Source organism: Trachypithecus francoisi, unplaced genomic scaffold (assembly GCF_009764315.1).
Source record: "Trachypithecus francoisi isolate TF-2019V2 unplaced genomic scaffold, Tfra_2.0 Contig01585, whole genome shotgun sequence".
In the NCBI taxonomy this organism is placed as follows: Eukaryota; Metazoa; Chordata; class Mammalia; order Primates; family Cercopithecidae; genus Trachypithecus; species Trachypithecus francoisi.
This window is the reverse complement of record NW_022681444.1, coordinates 1,115,662-1,138,502: the sequence shown is the minus strand read 5'-3', so window position 1 is coordinate 1,138,502 and position 22,841 is coordinate 1,115,662. Positions and strand designations below refer to the sequence as shown.

General features: G+C 42.0%; 1 protein-coding gene across 12 annotated transcripts in view; it reads left to right on the top strand.

Annotated features, from left to right (window-relative positions):
- The window catches only part of DENND1A (DENN domain containing 1A), a 555,596-nt gene that overhangs the window by 275,801 nt on the left and 256,954 nt on the right, over positions 1 to 22,841 (top strand). For all 12 annotated transcript variants that reach the window (XM_033190648.1, XM_033190640.1, XM_033190589.1 and 9 more), the window contains one exon: positions 8,889 to 8,999. In XM_033190648.1, the coding sequence (XP_033046539.1) occupies positions 8,889 to 8,999 (111 nt within the window). The remainder of the gene's footprint in view (positions 1 to 8,888; positions 9,000 to 22,841) is intronic.

Genomic DNA, 22,841 nt, shown 5'->3' with positions numbered 1-22,841 from the left:
TTTTTTCTCAACCTCAGTCACATGCTTGTCAGCTTGGGCCAGATCATTCTTTGTTGAGTGGGGCTGTTTTTTACATCATAGGATATTTAGCCTCGGTGGGCTCTACTCACTACATGATGGTAGCACAGTCCCCTCCAGCTGTGACAACCAAAAATGTCACCAGGCATTACCAAATACCCCTGGGGCACTAATGGCCCCAGATTGGAAACCACTTCTTTAGTCCCATCTGCTTTTTGGCTTTCAACAATTTGATCTCTTTCTTCCGTTACTAACTCTTCTCCTGTTTTTTTGCATTTGTGCCTTTTAAAATTCTTTTACTGTGACTTTTTCTGGGACGGTGGTATCAGGAGAAAGAAAAGATAAATGTACGTTTAATTCACTGTATTTAACTGTTTTAACTATGCTTTCCCTACTAATAGATATTTACATTTTCTACTGTAAATAATGTTATGATAAAAATGATTGCCTAGGTTAGGTACATTAAATTTTTTTTTCTTTTAAGAACAAATAATTTCTTAAGAACTTGATTTTAAGGTACCTGGAAGTTCTGATCATTTCTAATTTTTCAAAACCACAGTTGAGATTAGGAAGTTTTTTTTAAAGTCCTCTCATAGCCTTACCTCCAAAGCCTGTCTGCACTGTATGCTACCTCTCCTGCCCCCACTATTTAAAAAATTTACATTCCTTCTGCTGGTTTTGCCACTAATGAACCAATTCCCTGTGCATGACCCATTGTCCCTAAATCCTCCTTTGCAAACCAGTAAAAGGCTAGCCTTGTTTGTTTCTAAGCGGAATGGTAATACCAATCTGCCAGACTCCTACCGTACATGATTCTGCTTTAATCCTTAGAGCTACTCCGAGAGGGGTAGACGTGAGCCCCATTTTAGACAGGGAGCCCAGAACCCGTAGAGCTGAGGTGGCAAGGTCTGCTCGTAAGCAGGGTGTAGCGACCCAGGTTTGTAAGGTTTTGTTCCTGTTGTACCCCACTGCCTCCCTGGAATTGATGTGTTCTATTCATGAGAAAAAAAAGGAAATGATTTTTTAAAAAATATAGCAAATTACAAAATGAAGCAGGAAAGCCTTTCCTCTAAGGAGAATCTGAACTTTTGTAGGACCAATTTGTGTGGTTTTTGACATAGAATCACCATTGAGCTCTAGCCATGTTCAAATTTGCATATTAATCTCTTGATAATTTTTCAAGGATTAATTTAAAATTACTAAATTGCTGCATTGCAAATTGAAACAAGCAATAGCTGTGGGGTTGTTATTCCTTTATGATCTGGTGTAGTGGAAAGAACATGAATTTTAGAGACAACCAGATTCTGGGCTTCACTACCCTGGGACCTTGGAGCAATTTCTTGGAGCCTCTAGGTCCTTATCTACAAAAGGAAAATGTGAGAAACTCATGAAGTATTAAATGTAGAGTCCAAAGACAATGTCTGATGTGATGGAGATGCTGCTTTCAGTGATCTGTTTCTTTTTCTCCTTTTCTTGGTTCTCCCAGAATTCTAGTCTTAACCTCCCTTGAGATCTGAATTGCAGCTGAGGGCTGAAGAACATTATTCCTGGAGTACATCTTTTCTAGGTTTTTGCTCATATTTCATGATTATGGAGATTAATTTCCCTTCATGGGGCATATATTTCACAGAGCCTTGAAAGTGTCTTAGCAGGCGCTTTTCACACCAGAATGTCTGAAGCTTGGAACTGGTGTGGCAAATGGAGCCCAGGACTCCGCTGCCTGTAATATAGACGGTTTGTAAATATTTATTGATTATCTCCTCTAAGGAACATAAGCAAAAAAAAGGATAAATAGGCTTTGGGATATGGAACTTAATAATATTCTATCAGCAGATAATCCTGTTCTCCTGGACAGCTTCAGAGAGAGACGTGTTAGTGTAAAAAAAGAGATGAAGGAGCTGGTGTTTATTGAGCATCTACTGTGGACGAGATCAGGCACTGTTTGTTATGTTCTGAAATCTTCACAACAGCCTTATAGTATGGTTGTTATCTCTGTTCTGGAGAGGAAATGAAGCCCAGAGATGTGAGGTAACTTGCCAAACCAGGAAGTGCTAAAACCAGGATTCACACCTGTCAGTATGATCCAAGCATTGAGATGCTGCTGGGTCTGGGCCCTGGCTCCGTGGCTCCCCCTACCCATCTAAGAAATCGCTCATCATACGTGTAAGTTATATAATTAATTGTTTGAATGTTTGGTAAAATGTCCTCTCTTCCTCTCTAAGGACAGGGATCAGTATTTTTTGTTTCACTGTAGCACTATACCTAGAACAGAATAGATGCCCAATATGTATTTATTGACTGAACAAATGACTGAATGGATGAATTAACATGTAGCCCCCCCCAGAAGAAAAAAAGAACATTCCTTTCAGTTGGCTTTTGGGCCAATTTGTCTGCAAGACATTAATGAAAAGCAAACGTAAAAAATAAATTCTTTAAATTCTTTTCCCTTTCAGATCCCCATTGAAGTTAATTCTCATTATTTCTACAATTTCTTTGTAAAAATATTTTCTTTCTTTTTGGTGAAAAACTATCACTCTGTAATTGCTCATCAGGGTTTTCTCTGTCTATCAAGATAACACATGTAGGAGTGAATTTTATGCAGGCAATAATTAAATGAGCATAAATCTTTATAAATTTTGAACAGTTGACCTGCATTTAAAAAAAGTCACAGATCATGAACAGTTATATAGTAATAATTACATTGTAAGCCAGCTATATAAAGGATTTTTTTTTACGTGTCCAGGTTTTGAAGTTTACTTTTGATTAATGGATAATCATATAGACCTTCATTTGGAATATTAAACAAACCTGTCTTAATTATCTAGTTGGTGTCATACCAAGTGGTTAATGATGCGAGGAAAGCAGTTAGAATGGACAGTTACATATAACATTGCCCAGACTCCAGTTTGTCAAAAGATGCACCATGATATAGAAAAGATTTATGAACTCATCGTGACTTTCAAACATAAACAAAGTTGAAGTGGTAGTAGAAGACCTATTATCAAGAACCGCGATTATAGAGAATTCCATTGTTGCTCTTAAGAGTTGTCAGGTAATTGTTTATTCTAATGGTTTTTCCATTCACTTGGAGGGATGAAAGTTGACCTCTGGGTAAACTCTGCTTTCCTTTCTAGAATACACTTCTCTGATTTGATTGCTTATGTGAATTTCTGGGATTCTTTCTTAGGCAGATTGTTTTAGATTCCAAATTTACAATTCCCTTTAAAGAATCCCTCCCAACTAAGGTTACTTAAATTCTTAAAAAAAAAAATCAGTTGAGGGTTTTAAAAATTTATATTATGGTAAAATATAATTTGAACAGGAGTTATTTCAGTAAACAAGACCCACTGACAAAACCAAGCCTCTTGCCTTGGAAGCTGCCTTCAGACACAAGACAGTACGTCTTTATCTTGTGTACCATGTATGAAGTGGAAAGTCACAAAGACTAATAAAATGACAGACAGTGGGGCGGACTAGCATCTGTTTCGAAGGCTCCAAGGAGTACCCAGCTTAGAGTCAGTTCTTTGGTTTGAGGATTATCTCATTTCCCTAAGGTATTGAACCTAAGACGCTTTCTCTCTAAGCCCCACTATATCCCCTCCTATCCCCACCCCACTCCAACTCACCCCATCGCCACCACCCCCACCTGCTTCGTAACCTCAGGCATGGATCACAGTGAGCCTCAAGTCTCCAGCCACCTGGATTGGTACAGGAGCCAGCAGGGACAGCTAGAAGGGAGCAGCCATTATGAGGCTTCTCCTGGGAGGATGGGGGTTTTGCCAGGTGCCATTCCCTTTCTCTTTGTCTGGATTTAGAGCCACGGGGGTTTGCACTGGACCTGATGCTTACCAATGTTTCTTTGCAGAGATGAGAAGTGGGAGCCAAGAATCTAAGGAGCTTGTGTGTTGCAGGCTTCTTCTGAAGTGCACCTTGCAGGCTGCTCTGTCCAGAGAACCTTCCCCAGATTTGAGCCCTTTCCAGCCTGGGTGGTGGATAGTTTTGTAGCTGTGCTACCCAGCCCTAGAGAGTGTGGCCAGAAGAGATGCTAGGTAGAGAGGCACATGCTCATGGGGACATAAATGTATGTGTAACTGAAAGAATGTTTAAACTCCATGAGTAGGAAAGGAATATCCTCAAGCCTAAAAACTTACTGGCACTAAGAAAACCGAGACCTTTTGAGCACAGAAACTGGGAACTAGTCCTCAAAGCAAGGTTTTCCTTTCCAAGTAGGTGAGTCACACAGAAGTAAATGGCAGAGAAGAAGAAAGTGGTTACTTAGGCTCAGCCATGGTGGCATTACAGCCCAGGACGCTAGGCCTAGGACAAGGTGGCCAGGGACACCATGTTTGACAGGAATTATGGTACTTTAGAAGGAGTATTTATCCTTTATTAAAAGAATGGACTTTTCCTTTAAAAACCTATTTGGGCAAGTGGACAAGTATGGTGCATAGTAATCTGGAAGCCCAGGAGTCATTTGAGATTTTTTGTCCTTCCCTCCACAAGCCTAATTCATCGCCAAGTCCTGTAATTCCACTTTGTAGATTATCTGTGACATCCACACCCAAAGCTTTGATCTGAATTGATATTTTAACGTATATTTTAATCATTTCTTTCCCAGAATATGGCAGCAGCCTGTTAGTTGACTGTTCTGTCTCCTGTTTGCCCTCTTATCTGTCTCCCACAGAGCCTCTAGGAAGATTTTTCTGAAACACAAATAGGATCATGTCAGGATCCTTCAGCACTGCCCTGTCCCTAGCTCTCCTGCCCCCTGCTCTCCCGCCCCGCCTGCCCCTCACTCTCCTCCCTGCCTGTAGCTCCTCTCCCCACCCTGTCTTTGCCGCTGCCTGGAATATGCTTCTTCCCGTGTCCACTGAGTAAACCCCTGTTAGGAGGCCCAGACCAAATGTCTTCTCTGTCACACCTTCTCCAGCCTTCTCCTGCATATCCATCAAGGGGGTGAGGCTTCTCAGCCATGCCTGGGGTGTAGTCTCAACCATGGTAGATTGCATACTGGATTTCTGAGTCTAATGTCCCTCTCACCCCAGAGTAAGCAGGAAAATGGAGATCACAGTTAGTTTATCTCTACAGGCCTAGCTCCCAGGAGGGTGCTAGGCACATAGGAGTTAAATAAGTGTGTGTTGATTGCCTGATTATAGGAGATAGAAATGAGAGGATGGGGACTTAGTCCACGGAAGAAGCAAAGGGCTGGGAGAGTGGTTTATCTCGTATCTTTTATCAGCAGAAGCTCGTAATGTCTTCTGGCTGTAGTCTTGACTGAGGACAGCCTGCTGCGGAAGCTCTCCCTTCTCCTATCCTCTGATCTTATCCATTGGAGAAATATGGTTGGCCTGGCTGTGAAATGAACACCTGCTTCTGTGTATAGCCCTCACCCCAGTTACCTGATAAACCACTAATTTATTTACATTTTTAATAAATGTAGCCACAGATACCATGAAAAGTCACCCCTCCTTCCTTCCACCATCCCCAGCTACTTACCAGCCTTTGTGCAGCTTCCAGTGGCAGTTCTTTTTCTATAGGTTCTTCACCATTACTGAGTAATCAATCGCTTCATCCGACTCAGAGCCATGTTTTCCAGAGTCACATGCTACATTCTTCCTAATGTCCCACATGGTCCATCTTCTTTGCTGGTGCGTTCCTCGCTGCACTGCTCTCGCCCGAGTGAGTGACCAGCGCCCTCAGCCATTGCTTCCTCCCTGCACCGAGCTTGCTCTCATCAAACTGCTGGATGATGGGAGAAGCAGCTTCACCCAACAGGACCTCAGTCTCGTGGCAAAAACATACTTAAAAAAAAACTGAGTTACTGGAAGATGGGGACAATGGAAGCATACAGGGGAGCTTGATAAATGAGTTGAGGAAGTCTCCTAGGAGGAGGTGACATTGGAGCTGGGCCTTGAAAAGTAAGCAGGTGTCCTCAAGGAAGAGCGGGGCATTTGAGGCAGAGGACATGGCAGAAGTAAAGGCCTGTGGGTATGGAAAGGCATGGCAGGCCTGAGAGAGTAAGGATTGGTGTGGCTGGGGGAGGGAGATTCCTGACTCTGTGGGGCCTGCTTCTGAACTGAGGCTTGGTGGGAGCTGCGAGTGCTCCCTGCAGCTGCTCCTGGGGCCCTGCTCTGCCCCACAGGTGCTCCCACGGCTGAGCGAGGTTCCCAGGGCTGTTGGCACTCCCACCCACTCCCACCCGTTCAGGCGGGTGGCATCCCAGAAGGAAAGAGGCAAGGGAGGAAGCAGATAAGAAAGACAGCTTCTGTTTAGACACAAATATCTTGGTAATCAGCACAGATGGGATGAGAAATACCAAAAAAAGTACATGACAGTTTAGAGAGAATTTGGCTAAATGTTACATATTTTTAACATACCTGTGTAGAGTTTTTGGAACAAGCACCTGAGTCGCTCAGAATCTGATTGGAGATGGGGAACATGCCTCAATCAAATGGTGTTTTTATTTCAGAAATGTTCCCTTCTCCATCCACAAAAGTATCCTTGTGATTTTTTTTTTCTCCCACCAAAATAAGGCGCAGGATTTGTCTCTGACGCTGTGTCTCCCTATTTGGACGGCAAGCTGTGTAACATATTTCTCCCCAGCGTGAAGCTTCTTGGCAGACTCTTGAGGCCACGTTTTGGTGGCTTCAGAGTTATCTTTGGATCTGTCAAAAGTGCTAATGGGCTTTCTGGCCTTCTTTAAGCTCCTCATTTCTATTTTCTTTTTACTTCCATCCTCTCCTAAAAGAAAAATTCATGTAATTCATCAGCAGTTAAGCTTTTTACCGAAATGCTCAGTGAAGGGCCTCGTATTTTTGTTTGTGAGGAGAGCTGTGCCAAACCCCACCCTTACATCATTAGCTCTGCATTCCTCCGTCCAGTGGAGGAACCAAGATACACTGGTTGATTCCTTCTGACTGCCTTTGGTGTTTGCTGTTTTGTTTTTCACTGAGTTTGTTAAGAGGCAGGTTGGTGTGATGGTTAGGGTATGAGTTTCGGATTGAGGAGATGTAGTTTTGAAACATGGCTCTGCCCTTTCTAGCTGGGTGACCTTTAGACGTCTACTGAGACTTCCTGAGGCTCAGTTTTTTTTTTTTTTTCCTCATCTATAAAATGGAGATGATAATACCTGTCTCAGGCTTGTTGGGAAGATTGGAAAGAACACCTGTTGCCTACCACATACAGAGCACTCCGTGAATGGGGTAACAGTAACTTTTAGCAGAAGCATTTCCCTTTCTTTAGGCGTACTTGATCTTGTTTTGTTTCTTTTTCCAAATATGAGTTTTACCTACAATTTTGTGTGGAATAAAAAGAGCCTGGGTTTAGAGACAGACCCACTCAGGACTGAATCATGTCACATCCACTTACCGCATGACCTTTGTCAAATTATACAACTTCTCTGTGCCACTGTTTTCTCATCTTTATAGAGGGATAATAATACTTAGTTCAAGGAGCAGTTTGAAGATTAAGTGAAATGTTTAATAATAGATGTGAACCTTTCCCATGGTGGATGTGTGTAAGAGGGACAATGTGGTGTAAGGGAAAGCGTATGGGCCGTGGAGTCAGATCTGACTTTGCCAGTTACTGACCTCTCCCAGACTTCTTTATATTGGAAAGAATAACGCCTCACTGGATTTTTGTGAAGATTGCACAATTACACATCCACAGTGCCTGGTACAGTGGCTGGCACTTGAGAGGTAGTTAGTATATAGAGCTATTAATTCAGTTGCTCTGTATTTATAAAGGTTGATGGTTAACCTGGTACTTCAGTCAAACAATAATAAATTATAAGATAAGTGCCCAGTTTTACTCCCAGCCCATAATGTTGTTGAAAAGCACTTTATGCTATTTTGCATGTAAAATCCACCTGGTTTACTTCAATTTATGGGTTATAGATCTTTAATCATTATAAACTCCAACCCCTGGCAGTAGCATTCCTTCCCTCCCCAACCCCTTTCATTTTCAGAGGATTATATTGTGTGGCATTGAAAACCTGTAACATTGAAGAAATTAGCATATTCATGTGTATTGTTAAAGTCAGGTGGGTATAGAATGCGTTGTGTAAATGAAACACATTCCATTTTTTTTCTGAAATCTGAAGAGTACCAATCTATAGTACTAATTAAAAGAATGAAGCCCAGGCTACGGGGGGAAAAAGCTAGTTAAAACACTGCTTTGTCACAACTTGCTGCTGTTTGTCTTCAGTTTTTTTTTTTTTCCCCTTTTGAGTGAAATACCTGGAAATTGTAAATGTTCAAAATTGCCTTAATTCCAGCTGAGACGTTTTAGCAAATGTAAACTGTGAAGGAGGGGATACCAGCAGTGATGACAGGAGAGGAGCTTGCCTGGCCTTTGTGGGTGGCATCTCCTGGACAGAAGCGGGCTCAGTGCCAGAAGCATTTTGGTCCCTGGGTACTTTCTTTTGCTTAGGCGTATGGCACAGCACATCGGGAAGGTTCTAGGATCTGGGGCCCAAAGATTTGAGCAGCAGTCCTGTCTTCATGGCTTATTAGACTGTTCCATCTTGGAGAATCTCTCTGAGTCTTGGTTTCCTCATTTGTAAGATACATGTAGAATTCCTGTTCTGCTCACCTTTAGGAACTGACCTAAGTGCTGTATGCAACCTCATGTTGTAATCACCACACAAAGATGTAATTGCTCAGGCTCCTTCCTCTCTAAGGTGTCTTCCAACTTTACGGTTCATGATTTTACACATGAGGGGGATTTGGCCTCCGGGGTAGAAAGAAAAGGACAGGGAAAGAAGAGAGTATACTTTCTGATTATTTTCTGTTTCTTATGCTCTTATTAGATACTGTTATAATAAGAAGAAACAAAATCAGCCACAAACCGTGCCTTCTTCTTTCTCCTAGAGAAATCTGACAGAATATTTTGTGGCTGTGGATGTCAACAACATGTTACATCTGTACGCCAGTATGCTGTACGAACGCCGGATACTCATCATTTGCAGCAAACTCAGCACTGTGAGTAGACAGTCTTAAGACTGGCTTTTTAATGATCTAATTTTAATTGAAAGATACATCGGCAAGATGAAAGAAGATTTTAGGAAAAGGAGTCAGCTACAGTCCCCTTATATGGCAGCATGTCATTTTCATTAATTGTTCATTTTTTTTTACAGTGCCAATGCACATTTCATTTATTCCTGTAGTCTCACAGTCAATTATAAATAGCTTTCCATTTGATTGAGTGTTATGAACATGTTGCAGATTTCTACATGAGCTTCGATTATTGTCATTTTTTAATGTCTACATCATATTTCATGATACAGAGGTGTCATTATTTACTATATCCTTCTTCTCTTGATGGCCATTTAGGTTGTTCATTATGATTTAATCCTTTTAGTAGATAATACTGCAATGAACATCTTTTGGCTTCTTTTGACTGTTACAGTTATATTCTAAGGAGGGGGGCACCAGGTCACAGGACTTGATAAGCACTATGATTTAGGGACTGCCAAATTGCTTCCCAAACGGCGGTGCTTGTTTACAGTGAAGGCTGCCAGCTTTAGATGAGTGCACCATTTTCACGGCAGCTTTGCCAGGCGAGAGAGAGAGTGTGCGTGCGTGCACGTGCGTGCGCTCAGGTGTTTTAATTCTGCTAAGAAAGTAGATATGTTATGGTATTTCAGGCTTGCTTTAATTTTAAAATTACATCTTTGGTTAGCGGTAACTGAATATTTTCCATGGGTTTATTTTTTTATTTGTATTTTGTTAGTATCCTTTCACATTTATTTTATAGGTGCCTTGATGTTTTTTTACAAATTATAATGAACTTTCTTTTTTTTTTTGAGGCGGAGTCTCACTCTGTCGCCCGGACTGGAGTGCAGTGGCCAGATCTCAGCTCACTGCAAGCTCCGCCTCCCGGGTTTACGCCATTCTCCTGCCTCAGCCTCCCGAGTAGCTGGGACTACAGGCGCCCGCCACCTCGCCCGGCTAGTTTTTGTATTTTTAGTAGAGATGGGGTTTCACCGTGTTAGCCAGGATGGTCTCGATCTCCTGACCTCGTGATCCGCCCGTCTCGGCCTCCCAAAGTGCTGGGATTACAGGCTTGAGCCACCGCGCCTGGCCTATAATGAACTTTCTATATAACTTTTGCTGTGTGTATAATATAAATATTTTTATATTCCTTTTATTTTAGTTTTTCACTTGCTAAGTATGAGAGTTCACATTTTCCCCAATAGTTTTTATGAAAATTCTTAAGCTATTATAGAAAGTTGAAATAATTTTACAGTGAATGCTGATATACTTCCATCTAAATTCTACTAGTGACATTGTGCCAGTTGCTTTATCATGTATTTATTCAACTATTCATCATCCATAGCATCCATTAGTCCATCTTTTTTTTTCTTTTTTTGAGACAGAGTCTCACTCTATCACCCAGCCTGGAGTTCAGTGGCACTATCTCGGCTCACTGCAACCTCCACCTCCCACGTTCAAGTAATTCTGTTGCCTCAGTCACCCAAGTAGTTGGGATCACAGGCACGCACCCAGGTAATGTTTGTGTTTTTAGTAGAGATGGGGTTTTGCCATATTGACCAGGCTGGTCTTGAACTCTTGACCTCAAGTGGTCCACCTACCTCAGCCTCCCAAAATGCTGGGATTGCAGGTGATCCATCTTATTTTTTATGCATTTCAAAGTAAATCACAGGCGTCACTTTACTTTCCCCTAAATAATTCAATATCTGTTTGCTGGGTTTATTGTTGTTTTTGTTTGTAGACGAAACTTATATACAGAAATTGACTGGGGGTAGAATGCCTAATAGGCATCCCTCTGTTAGAGAGAGTAGAAAAATATTTTCATAAGCGGAGAGTTCCCTAATGAAGGGCCTGTGGATAAAGTCAGTTATGTGTTTACCTATGAATAAAAGGCACCTAATAATGAAAACTCTCTGAGACTAATAGAGTTTTCCTTATGGTTTTTATTATACTTTCATTATTTTATTATTTCTTTGGTTATTGATTACTCATCAAGAACTCAGTTTCTTGTTTTTTGTTTTTTTGTTTTTTTTTTATTGCCCACTATGTGTTAAGAATAGCCTATAGTCGACCTCTTGCTTTGTTTTACATTTTATTTTACACCATACGTGCAGTTCATAATTTCAGGGCACAAACACCCAGACTGTTTCAGAATGAGAATATTGTCAACCACATCAATCATCACCTCTTTAAAAGAGTCTAGTCCATAACCAGTTACTGTTGCTTTAAATTGTTAAATTTCAGTCAACAAAAACGTGACATCATCTCAGTGGAACTGAATTCCCTATCATTTAATCATGATGTTTTTGATCCCTTATTGTGTGCTGAGTCCCAGTGTCACTGAGTAATGTAGGGGTAAAAATCCTCAAATAGGAAGCAAATGATTGATGATACTAGAAAATCTATTAATATAACTTACATATTAACATATTAAATGGGAAAGCTTTTATGGTCCTCAATAGAGGGACAGAAAGCACTACCATGTTCATGAATAAGAAGACTTGATATCTTGAAGATTTCATTTCATTTCAAAGTGATGTATAGATTGTATACAATTTTATTCAAAACCCCCATAGGGTTTTACATAGTGCCTGACAAGCTAATTCTAAAATTAATATGGAAAAGCCAGAGAGAGAGCTACAACATACTTGACAAAAAAGAATGGGTTGTGGAAGCTTGCTTTACCGGATATCAAAACTTTCTATAAAGTTGTAGTAATCACGATGCTAGTACTGGGATGAGGATACACATATGGGCTGATGGAACAGAATCGAGAGCCCAAAAACAGATCACATGTATATGGGCTCAATCTCTGGGGAATCAATGGACTTTTCAATAATTGGCTGTCCACATGGGAAAAAAAAGGAAGACAGTTTCTGTTGTACACACACAAAAATAAATTCCAAATGGATCAATAACTTAAATGCGCAAGGCAAAATTTAAAAACATTTAGAAGACAAAATAGAATACTCCTTGATGATTTTTCGAGTAGAGAAGGGCTTATTTAAAGATGGTCCAAAATATACATTGTATAAAATAAAATATTAAAATTGTGAACTTTTATTCATTAAAAGATACTTTTCTATGAAAATGACTGCAAAGTCACAAGCTGAGATTTGCCGTATAGAAAAACTGACAGAAAATTAGTATAGGAAATAAATACAGAACTATGACAATTACCTGTCAATGGAAAAATTGGCAAAAGGCATGATTTAGCATTTCACAGAAGAAATACAAATGGCCAACATCTATATGGAAAAATAGTCGATCACATTAGTAATCATCAAAAAGCACATTAAAACTACAGTGATTATGGCTGGGCACAGTGACTTACACCTGTAATCCCAACATTTTGGGAGGCCAAGGTGGGAGGATTGCTTAAGGCCAGGAGTTCAAGACCAGCCTGGGCAACATAGTGAGAGCCCTGTCTCTACAAAGAAAATTAAAAATCAGCATGGTAGAACACGCCTGTACTCAGGCGGGAAGATCACTTGAGCCCAGGATCATGGCTTTGCAGTAAGCTATGATCATACCGCTTCACTCCAGCCTGGACAACAGAGCGAGACCGTGTCTCTAAAAAAAACAAACAAAACTAACAGTGAAACCCTAGGTTTGTAAAAGATTTGGTGGCTGACAAAGCTGGGTGTTATATTGGAAATGTATTAGAGAATGTCATTTACTACTGTTTGAAGGGTATGTGCTACAAAACTATTTACGTATGCCCATCACTCAGCAATTCTACTCGTAGGTGGAATTTTATGTGTATACACACACCCCTTGGTCGTGTATGGTGGGATACATGTACAAAAATGTTCACAGGGGCTTTTTTTGGGTTTTATTTAAATCCTGGAAATAGTTCTCATGACTACCAACAGAACTGATAGACTGTGGTGTCGTCACACAGTGGAATATCGATCGGATCAATGAAAATGAACTGTACTGTCAATATGATTATGTCTCTAATGTAGAAGCTGAGTAAGGAACTGGGTTGCACAAGGATATACTGTACAGTATGATTTCATTAATATAAAGTTCAAGCTAGAAAAACTAAATGGTATCTTGTTTAGGGATTCACACAGACTACAAAGGTAAAAAGAAATAGTTAACACAAAATTTAGGTAATGGTTTCCTCACAGGAAGAGAAAAGACTGGTTTGGGAAGGGTCGTGCAACAGACATCAAAAGTTTTGCTTTCTGTCTTAAGCCAGGTGAGGAACCAACACATTTTGCTATAAAGGGCCAAATAATAAATATGCCTTTGCAGGTCATATGGTCTTTGTTACCACTGCTGGGTTCCGACCTTGTAGTTGACCAGAGTTAAACTAATGTGTGTGATTGTGTGCCAACAAAGCTTTATTGCCAAAAACAGGCAGCAGGCCAGGCTTAGCCTTTTCGCTGTAGTTTGCTGACCCCTGAGCCAGGTGATAGGTTTGGGGTTCTTACATTTTTTTTTTCTTTAAAAGTTGTTTATATGACATACATACTTAATATATTTCACAAATTTTTAGAGGCCTAAAAAGAAGGTACAAAGCTCCTTTTTCATGAAATTTTAGAATAGAGTCAAAGCAGTTCTTGTACAAAGATTAAGAATCAACATTGCCTGAGATTTGGCAGTGGCAGTTCTGGAAACCAGAAGACAGTGAAGCAGTGTCTTGACCTTCTAAGGGAAAATGATTTCTAACCTAGAATTCTATACCCATCTAATGGAAGCCCTCAGGAGAGAGTGCCAGGAGCCCACACCACATTGCTCAGCCTCCTGGGGCCTGTACTCCTGGACTCTGCCTTCCCTTTGCGGATGAACCGTCTGTCCTCTCTGAGGCCAGTCACTCTGCTTGTCCAGCTTGCTTCATGCTGCAAATATTTATCGTGAGGTTGCCATAGGCACTGGGGATACAGCAGTGAACAAAACAGGCAACAATCCCTGTCCTCATGAAGCTTGCATTCTAGTATCGTAGGTCCTCGATAAGCCAGAGGAGTTAAATATCTCATACAGTAGGAAATGGTTAAGTACTAAGGAGTAAAATAAAGCCGAAGAGAGAGGATGGGGAGTGGAGAGTGGCAAGGATTGCAGTTTTAGATGATGGCCTCGGAATGCCAACAGGAAAGGCGACACTGTGGTTTCCTTCAAGGAAATTGCTCCAGCAGTAAGCAAGCTCTTCTCTCCTGCATCCATTATTATTTTCTTTTTTTTTTTTTTTTTTTTTTTTTGAGACGGAGTCTCGCTCTGTCGCCCAGGCTGGAGTGCAGTGGCCAGATCTCAGCTCACTGCAAGCTCCGCCTCCCGGGTTTACGCCATTCTCTCGCCTCAGCCTCCCGAGTAGCTGGGACTACAGGCGCCCGCCATCTCGCCCGGCTAATTTTGTATTTTTTTAGTAGAGACGGGGTTTCACCGTGTTAGCCAGGATGGTCTCGATCTCCTGACCTCGTGATCCGCCCGTCTCGGCCTCCCAAAGTGCTGGGATTACAGGCTTGAGCCACCGCGCCCGGCCTCATCCATTATTATTTTCTCTTCTCTCCTAGCACATTCTTATGAGCATGCCAACATGCTGTGGAAGCTCCCAGACTTCAAAACAAAACCTTCTTGACCCATATCCCTTTATCCCATTTCTAGTCTCCCTTTCAGAACAGAATTCCTCAAGAGAGTTGCCTATTCACTAATTCCTCTTGTCTCATTCTCTCCTCAGTCTTTCATTAGGATTCAGTCCCCACCTGTCCACTAAAACAGGTGGACTTGTTTTAGTGTCTTTTTCCAGTGACCTCCTCTGAAGTAAAATTAAAATGAGTTAATACTTGCATAGCTCTCAGAACAGAGCCTGGTGTGTAGCCTGTGCAGGCATTTATAATAAATTAATATATTCTATAATGGGAAATAAAATTTTAATGCCCAGTTTATTAAGGGCCTACCCTACTGGAATGTAAACTTCATGAAGGCAGGGATTGTTGCCCATTTCGTTCACTACTGTGTCCTCAGTGCCTGTGGTAACACCACGATAAATATTTGTGGAATGAAGTCAGTGGGATAAGTGGGGTGACTGGCCTCTGAGAGGATAACAGTTCATTCTCAAAGGGAAGGCAGAGTCCAAGTCTTAATGTTGAAAATGTGAAACCAAGAATTGGTGATTTAGAAATCAGGAGATAAATCCTTTGTTGAGTGTGATTACTTTGAGTGAAGGGTGTAAGGAGAATGGTGAAGTGGACTGTTGTTTTTCTTTTTCTTTTTTTTTTTTTTTTTTTTGAGGCGGAGTCTCGCTCTGTCGCCCGGACTGGACTGCAGTGGCCGGATCTCAGCTCACTGCAAGCTCCGCCTCCCGGGTTTACGCCATTCTCCTGCCTCAGCCTCCCGAGTAGCTGGGACTACAGGCGCCCGCCACCTCACCTGGCTAGTTTTTGTATTTTTAGTAGAGACGGGGTTTCACCGTGTTAGCCAGGATGGTCTCGATCTGCTGACCTCGTGATCCGCCCGTCTCGGCCTCCCAAAGTGCTGGGATTACAGGCTTGAGCCACCGCGCCCGGCCGGACTGTTGTTTTTCATGATAAGCCTTGACTACTTTTTGTTTTGAAAGCTATGAATATGTATTACTTTGACTTTTAAAAGGCTTTTTTTTTTTTTTTTTTTTTGAGACAGAATCTCACTCTGTCACCCAGGCTGGAGTGCTGTGTGGCCGGATCTCAGCTCACTGCAAGCTCCGCCTCCCTGGGTTTACGCCATTCTCCTGCCTCAGCCTCCCGAGTAGCTGGGAGTACAGGCGCCGCCACCTCGCCCGGCTAGTTTTTTTTTTTTTGTAGTTTTTAGTAGAGACGGGGTTTCACCGTGTTAGCCAGGATAGTCTCGATCTCCTGACCTCGTGATCCGCCCGTCTCGGCCTCCCAAAGTGCTGGGATTACAGGCTTGAGCCACCGAGCCTGGCCAATTCTTAACTAGGTTGGAAGTTTTACAGATTGCTGGTGGAAGCCTCTCTGGAGGAGGTGGGGTTCTCCTTGTATCTCATGTGCAGTTGGCAGCATCCTGAGCGGTTCTGCGGAGTTTGGGAATGACGTAGCTGAGCAGACTTCTGTTGTATTCACGCCTTTGGGCCTCTTCAGATTCAGAATTTGAAAGTTTTCCAATTGTTGCCTTTTATTTCCTTAAGACTGGCTTTTTATTATCTTTTAGATGGGGGCCGGTGCGGAGGGGGAAATGCAAAGGCCATCTCAGCCTGAGATTTTTTGAGGACCCTCTCTTGACAGATCCTGATGTGGCCTGCAATAGTTGACAAACCACATTTTTCTCAATTGTGTTTGATAAGATGGAGGCTTAATGCTCCTCAGAGCCACCAAGCACATGAAAGATAAAAGCACTCAAGTGCTGTCTTCTATAAAAATGACTGTGTCAATAGAGACAAACCTAACAATATTTAGTTCAGAGGCAGGTAATATGCATTTCAGGGTTTCTCGGTCAATAACACTGTGATATTCTGTATAAGAAAAATGTAAGTTTTTGTTCTCTTTGCTCAGTTAATGTATATTGATTGTTTTCCTTTATAAATGATAAATAGGGAAGGCTTAACTAAATCTTGTTCTCTAATGTAAATACTTCAGTGTGATTCCCTCTAGCACAAAGCCCTCATTTTTCTTCCATATTTTCATATCTGAGTTTAATTCATACTGCTTTTTGGAACTCTATGGAGAGCAAGTAGGTCAAAGATCTTAATAGAGATAATACAATTCCATCAGCATTCCTAGAAGATAGATATTATTCCCATTTTACAGAACAGCCAGTCCATTTGGAAAGGTGGGAATAACTTGCCCAAAGTCATGTCCTAGTCCATGGGAGAGATGGCCATGAATATAGGTCATTATGATGCAGTGTCAGGGGAAGAAGGCTTTGGCTTCTGGAAAGGGAGAAACATCCAGGGATTACACACAAACTAATGTTAGCCTCTTTGAAGTGCATGCCTGGGAACCAGGTTATGTCTGTTGGATGCCATTACTTATACCATTTTCCAGTCCCTTATGTGGGAACTGTCACAAGAGCCAGAGGCATGTTGTTAGGAATAGCCACCCCACTAAAGGAATTTGAAAATTCTTGTAAAGAGCCAAAAAGATACCCTGAGCCATATCTGGTGGATAAGGTAACTAGTGGAGCTGTTTGCTATTGGTTTGGGTGAAAAATAAGACCTGATTGTATAGTACTTAGAGTTTTGCTTTTTTGTTTCTTGTAGCTTGTAAAGCTCCAAGACCACCAAAGAGCATTCACAGAATAAATATGTAAGAATATCCTTAAGTAGATTCATACTTAGTACTTAGCCCCCCAGTTCTCCCCGCCCCTTTTAAAGTTCTTTTAAGTTAACCTTTTGAGCCGCCCCCTTCCTGTGTGCCAGGCACTATGCTAATCATGAATGTGATCATTTTTTTCATTCATTCCTGCAGCAACCCTAGGAGCTTGTGGGATTTCTTCTCCCTTTGCAGATGGGAATGTTAGCACCCCCAAAAGTTGATGTGCCTTGTCTAAGATGGGCAGCAAAGATGGAATGAAAACCAGGCCAGCGTCCTTGCCACCTCATACTACCTTCTTGGTAACTCTCCACTGTCATGAGTTCCCTGTGACACTTGTACTCAGAGAAATATTCTTAGCATGACCCTGTTGGCCATGGATCTAAAATAATATAAAGAACCTCTGCTTGATTGTCACTTTTGAACGCACACATTAAGCTTTTCACTTCAGATTCGGCAAGCCCTGTCTGTACGCCTGACACTACTCTAGGCACCAGGAAACAGGAGGCAGATCTGTGAATTCCCATTGACACACCCAGTCTGTTAGCCAAAGCTCCATTTCCTTAAACACTTCAGATTCCATTCACTCTGCCCATGCCTTCTTAAACTTGGCTGTCTCCCAGCAGCTCCTGCACCCTTCTACTACCATGAGCATGGCTTTGGTGGAGCCCTGGGGCGTATCTTCTCTAACTCACTGTGGTTTCAGCGTTCATATACTGCAGCTATGTATCTTTGTCCTATACAATAAAGAATAAAGAACCTTCCAGGGTTCATATGTTGCAGTTCCTTCCAGCAGTGTATCTTGGTCCTAATCGCCCCCTTTATAATTTAGGGATACTGAAAGAGATTTGGACAACTAAGAATATCCAGTTAAATAATGACAAAGGCATATTTACTTTCCTGAGAAACATCTGTTTGTTTTATCCAGTGGATGCTTTTCAGAAGGAAATATTGTATAGTGGCAAGACCACGACCTAATTAGCCTCCACACCATAACCGAAAACCATTATTACTTTTCTGATGGTACCTCATTTAGGGAAGAAAAAAAATAAACTGGCACCCTCTCCCTGTCAGTTTCTTCCTAATTGTGTCAACAAAAATTAGTCCCTGGACATGTGGGAGCTGGGCAGGACCGGGTACCCTGTGGCCTGAGGAGTGGTGGGTGAAACTTCCATCTCCCCACCAGCACACAGTCTGGCCCTTAGGAGATGTACATGGAGACTTTTCCAGCCTTGCCCCAGTCCTGTCCCACCACTCCCACTGACAGCATCCGTTGTCTGAGTACCATCTGGTCTTAAGCCCTAAGAAAGGGCCAGTTTGTGGACTGGGCAGCTTTTCATATTTGGCTTCATTTTTACTACTTTCCTGATGAACGCCACCTTGTCATGTCGATGCCAGCCTGTGTGATGAGCTGGGCACCTGAATGATGCGTGCAAAACTTTCCTAGCTCTTCTGGACTAGAAAACACTAATCCTGTTTGCTTATCTGCCGTCCTTGAAGCAGAGATGAGAGTGGCAGTTGAAGGAGGTTTGAAATCCTGGAGCAGAGCCAAGGCCTCTTTGCCTGCATGTTCCAGCCGTAGGAACAAACTGCATTATTTTGTTTCAAACTGTGCTCGAGGGAAGCCAAGACCTTGTAACTGGAAACTTACCAAACAGAGAATTCTAAGACTAAATTTAGTGTTCTATTTAAAAAATAAAATAAATTGAACATTTTGTTTATCTTCTATATGTTAAAAAAGAGAGAGAGTAACCTGGTTCACACTAACCACCTAAGAGTATTCAAAGAAGTGAGAAGAAAACTAATCCTTTTGGTGAAGAGGGAAATCCTTAAGAAATTATAATGAAGTGGCATGGAATAGAGGCTTTGCAGCCAAACTTCCAAGTAACACCGCCTCTCTAATCTCCGTTATATACATTTTTTTTTTGTGGTCCAGAGAATATTAAAAACTTAAAGGAACTTCCATGGACAGAAAATAGGAGAGATTGGTGGGTTTTACTTATGCGGGCATTCTCTGACTTTAAAATGTATAGATAATTAATTGCTTGTTGAACTGTATTCTTCATTTAATTATGTGTGAATTGGTTTTCTCTTATTCATGTTAAACTCTAATTGGAATGAAGAACCTTGAGGTACCATAGAGACTCTGTAATATAATATAGAATTTCAACAGGTTAATTTGTGACACTTTGATGTGACTTCAACCAGCCATGGTCTCTCTGCTAGCTCCTACCTTCCTCTCTTGCCTCTTCTCCCATTGCTTCAACAAACATCAAGCACCTGCTTTGGATGAGGCACAGGATTCAGATTGTCAGTGATTCCCCAGTTCTGATCCACGGATTAGCATTATGTTAGAACCACCCAGAAAACTTGTTAAAATGCAGGTTCTTGGGCACCATCTCTAGACGTTCTGGTTCACAAAGTCTAGTATGGAACCATGGAATGTGTATTTTTTTTTTTTTTTTTTTGAGACGGAGTCTCACTCTGTCGCCCAGGCTGGAGTGCGGTGGCCGGATCTCAGCTCACTGCAAGCTCCGCCTCCCGGGTTTACACCATTCTCCTGCCTCAGCCTCCCGAGTAGCTGGGACCACAGGCGCCCGCCACCTCGCCCGGCTAGTTTTTTGTATTTTTTAGTAGAGACGGGGTTTCACCGTATTAGCCAGGATGGTCTTGATCTCCTGACCTCGTGATCCGCCCATCTCGGCCTCCCAAAGTGCTGGGATTACAGGCTTGAGCCACCGCGCCTGGCCCGGAATGTGTATTTTTTAAGGTTCCCTGGATGATTGATACACAGCCTGATTTGGAACCAGTGAATAGACAGTTCTGTAAGACAAAAACAATATTTATTCTTTGGTGGCTGTTATTTTGCATTGTTAGACTCATTTTCATGTTGACACGACATAATAGAGACTGATCAAGTTCATTTAAAAGATGTTTATGCATATCGACTGGCACTTAAAAAGCTCTTTGTTTCCATATTCTCTTTGGGAGAGCTTTGATTGGGGCCTTGGCTAGTCTAGAAAAGGGCCATAGCTAAGTATAATCTGTTCAGGCTCTCAGTAATTTTACGGAATACCAATGCAGTCCACCAGTGTAATTTGGGGTGCATGTGTATAAACAGGTGATGTTTCTTTTTCTTTTTTTTTTTTTGCCGTTTCGTTAAATTCATCCCATTTGTGCCATGGCAGAAAATTTTATTGTTTTAGTAATGCGATCAAGTCATGAAATAAATTGTATCTTTCTTAGATTATAGGACTGAGAGCTTCTTGTGTGACTTATGAATCAAAATTTTAATGGATAATATTTAAGTCATTGGCATCATAATCTACTTAAAAAGCCCTAAATGGCACCCACTTTGGCAGACATGACAGTCATAAAAGAAATTTGAGCACCTACTGGGTGCTTATGATACTGGGAGCAAGGACTCATAATTTCCCGTGTTGTTTCTGCAGACTGAAAGTGTGGTCACTTTGGTGAACCAAGGTAGTATGTTATGAGGTTAGACCATGCCATCATGGGTCAGTGCAGACACGGAGCACGTTCACATTTGTGCTTTTCTGCTATCTTGGTAGCTTCAGAGTCTACCAGCTAGATGTGTCAGACAGCCCTGCTGGAGGTATCTTCCCAAGAAAAAAGACAGCAGGAGTGGAGGAGAGAGTATCAGACTGCAAGTCAGGATGGCTTTGTTCCACTTCTGCCTCTGCCTTGTACTTAATCCTCCCTGTGCCACTTTCTAGCCATATGGCCTTGGGCAAGTTACTTGACCTCTCTGAGTCCCTCTGTCTTCTTCTGTGAAAATGGGGATAGTATTCACACCTACCTCAAGGTGGTTAAAAAGATCCAGTGACCATCCAGACATGAAAGCACAGAGCCCAGCACTGGGTGCACTGTTCACTCTGTAAATGTTACTTGAGGCTGAATCTCATCCTTGCAGGCCATAAACCCTGATTTGACTTTCAGAAACAAGGAGAGCGATAAAGATCCTGGGAGAGTTCTGAATATTAGGATCACCCTGATAGCGGATAGGGAGTGAATCCAAGCAAAACAGAATAGTCACAGCCAACTCCCATGAAGTTTTGCATCCGGACCACTTCTCACTAGTCATTTAGTCGTTGAATAAATTGTCATTTCTCATTCAAGTCCTCACAGAGCTTGAGTGGCCTGAGAAGCTGCTGTGTTTGCTTGACCCACCCTTTCCCCCTGACTGGCCTCTAGCAGGGAAGAGGACTAGCAGCTTCTCTGTCTTCAACCTTCAGGGCTCTGATGTCTCTGTCTCTGTGAAGCAGGCCTGATTCTTGCCCCAGGCAGAATTAATGATTCTTTCTTTATATGCTAACACACTTGAACCTCTATTATAGCACCTCTTTCATAATGCTTTTGTGTGGAAGTTGATTGTTTGCATTTTGATCTTTCTCTCTCTATTTTAAATTGCTTGAGGGCATGGCATGTGCACACAGTGGATACTCAGTAATTGTCGGATTAATATAGATCAGAACACAGAAGCAGTTTCATGGGAGCTAAGAGCACAGAATCCAGAGCTCAACTTCCCTAGGTTCATATCCTAGTTCTGCCGACAGCTGTGACCTTACACAAGTTCCTCAACACCCAGGAGCCTTAGTTTCCTCATCTATAAAATGGGGACAATAATGCTACCTACCTTATAGGGCTGTTGTGAAAATTAAATGAGTTAGATATATGTGAAGCACTGTTCTCAGTGATCGGCAGATAGTAATGTGAATTCAGTGGTCATGATGGTGGCCTGTTTTTTGTTGTTGTTGTTTTGTTTTGTTTTTTTGAGATGGAATTTCATTCTTGTCACCCAGGCTGGAGTGCAGTGGCGCGATCTTGGCTCACCGCAACCTCTACCTCCCGGGTTCAAGTGATTCTCCTGCCTCAGCCTCCTGAGTAGCTGGGATTACAGGCATGTGCCACCACTCCCAGCTAATTTTGTATTTTTAGTAGAGACAGGGTATCTCCATGTTGGTCAGGCTGTTCTCAAACTCCCCACCTCAGGTGATCTGCCCGCTTCAGCCTTCCAAAGTGCTGGGGACTACAGGCGTGAGCCACCATGCCCAGCTGATGGTGGCTGTTTTATGGCTTGAATCTTTCTTCTGAGTTTTTTTGTTTTTCTTTGGGACAGAGTCTCACTCTGTTGCCCAGGCTGGAGTACAATGGCGTGATCTCCGCTGACTGCAACATCCATCTCTCAGGTTCAAGTGATACTCATGCCTCAGCCTCCCAAGTAGCTGAGACTACAGGTGCGCATCACCACACCCGGCTAATTTTTGTGTTTTTTGGTAGAGAAAAGGTGTCACTCTGTTGGCCAGGCTGGTCTCAAATTCCTGACCTCAAGTGATCCACCTGCCTTGACCTCCCAAAGTGCTAGGATTACAGGTGTGAGCTACCACCTGCAGCCTACAGTCACTTTCTAAGGTTAGATTTGCCAAAGAAAACAACAGGGAACAGTCCCTTTTCTTTTTCTTTTTTTTTTTTTACTACTTATGCAAATTTAGTAACTCACCATCTGAAGGTTCCTTAGTTTCTTTATGTGTGGATACCTGACAAATAGGTACTCACG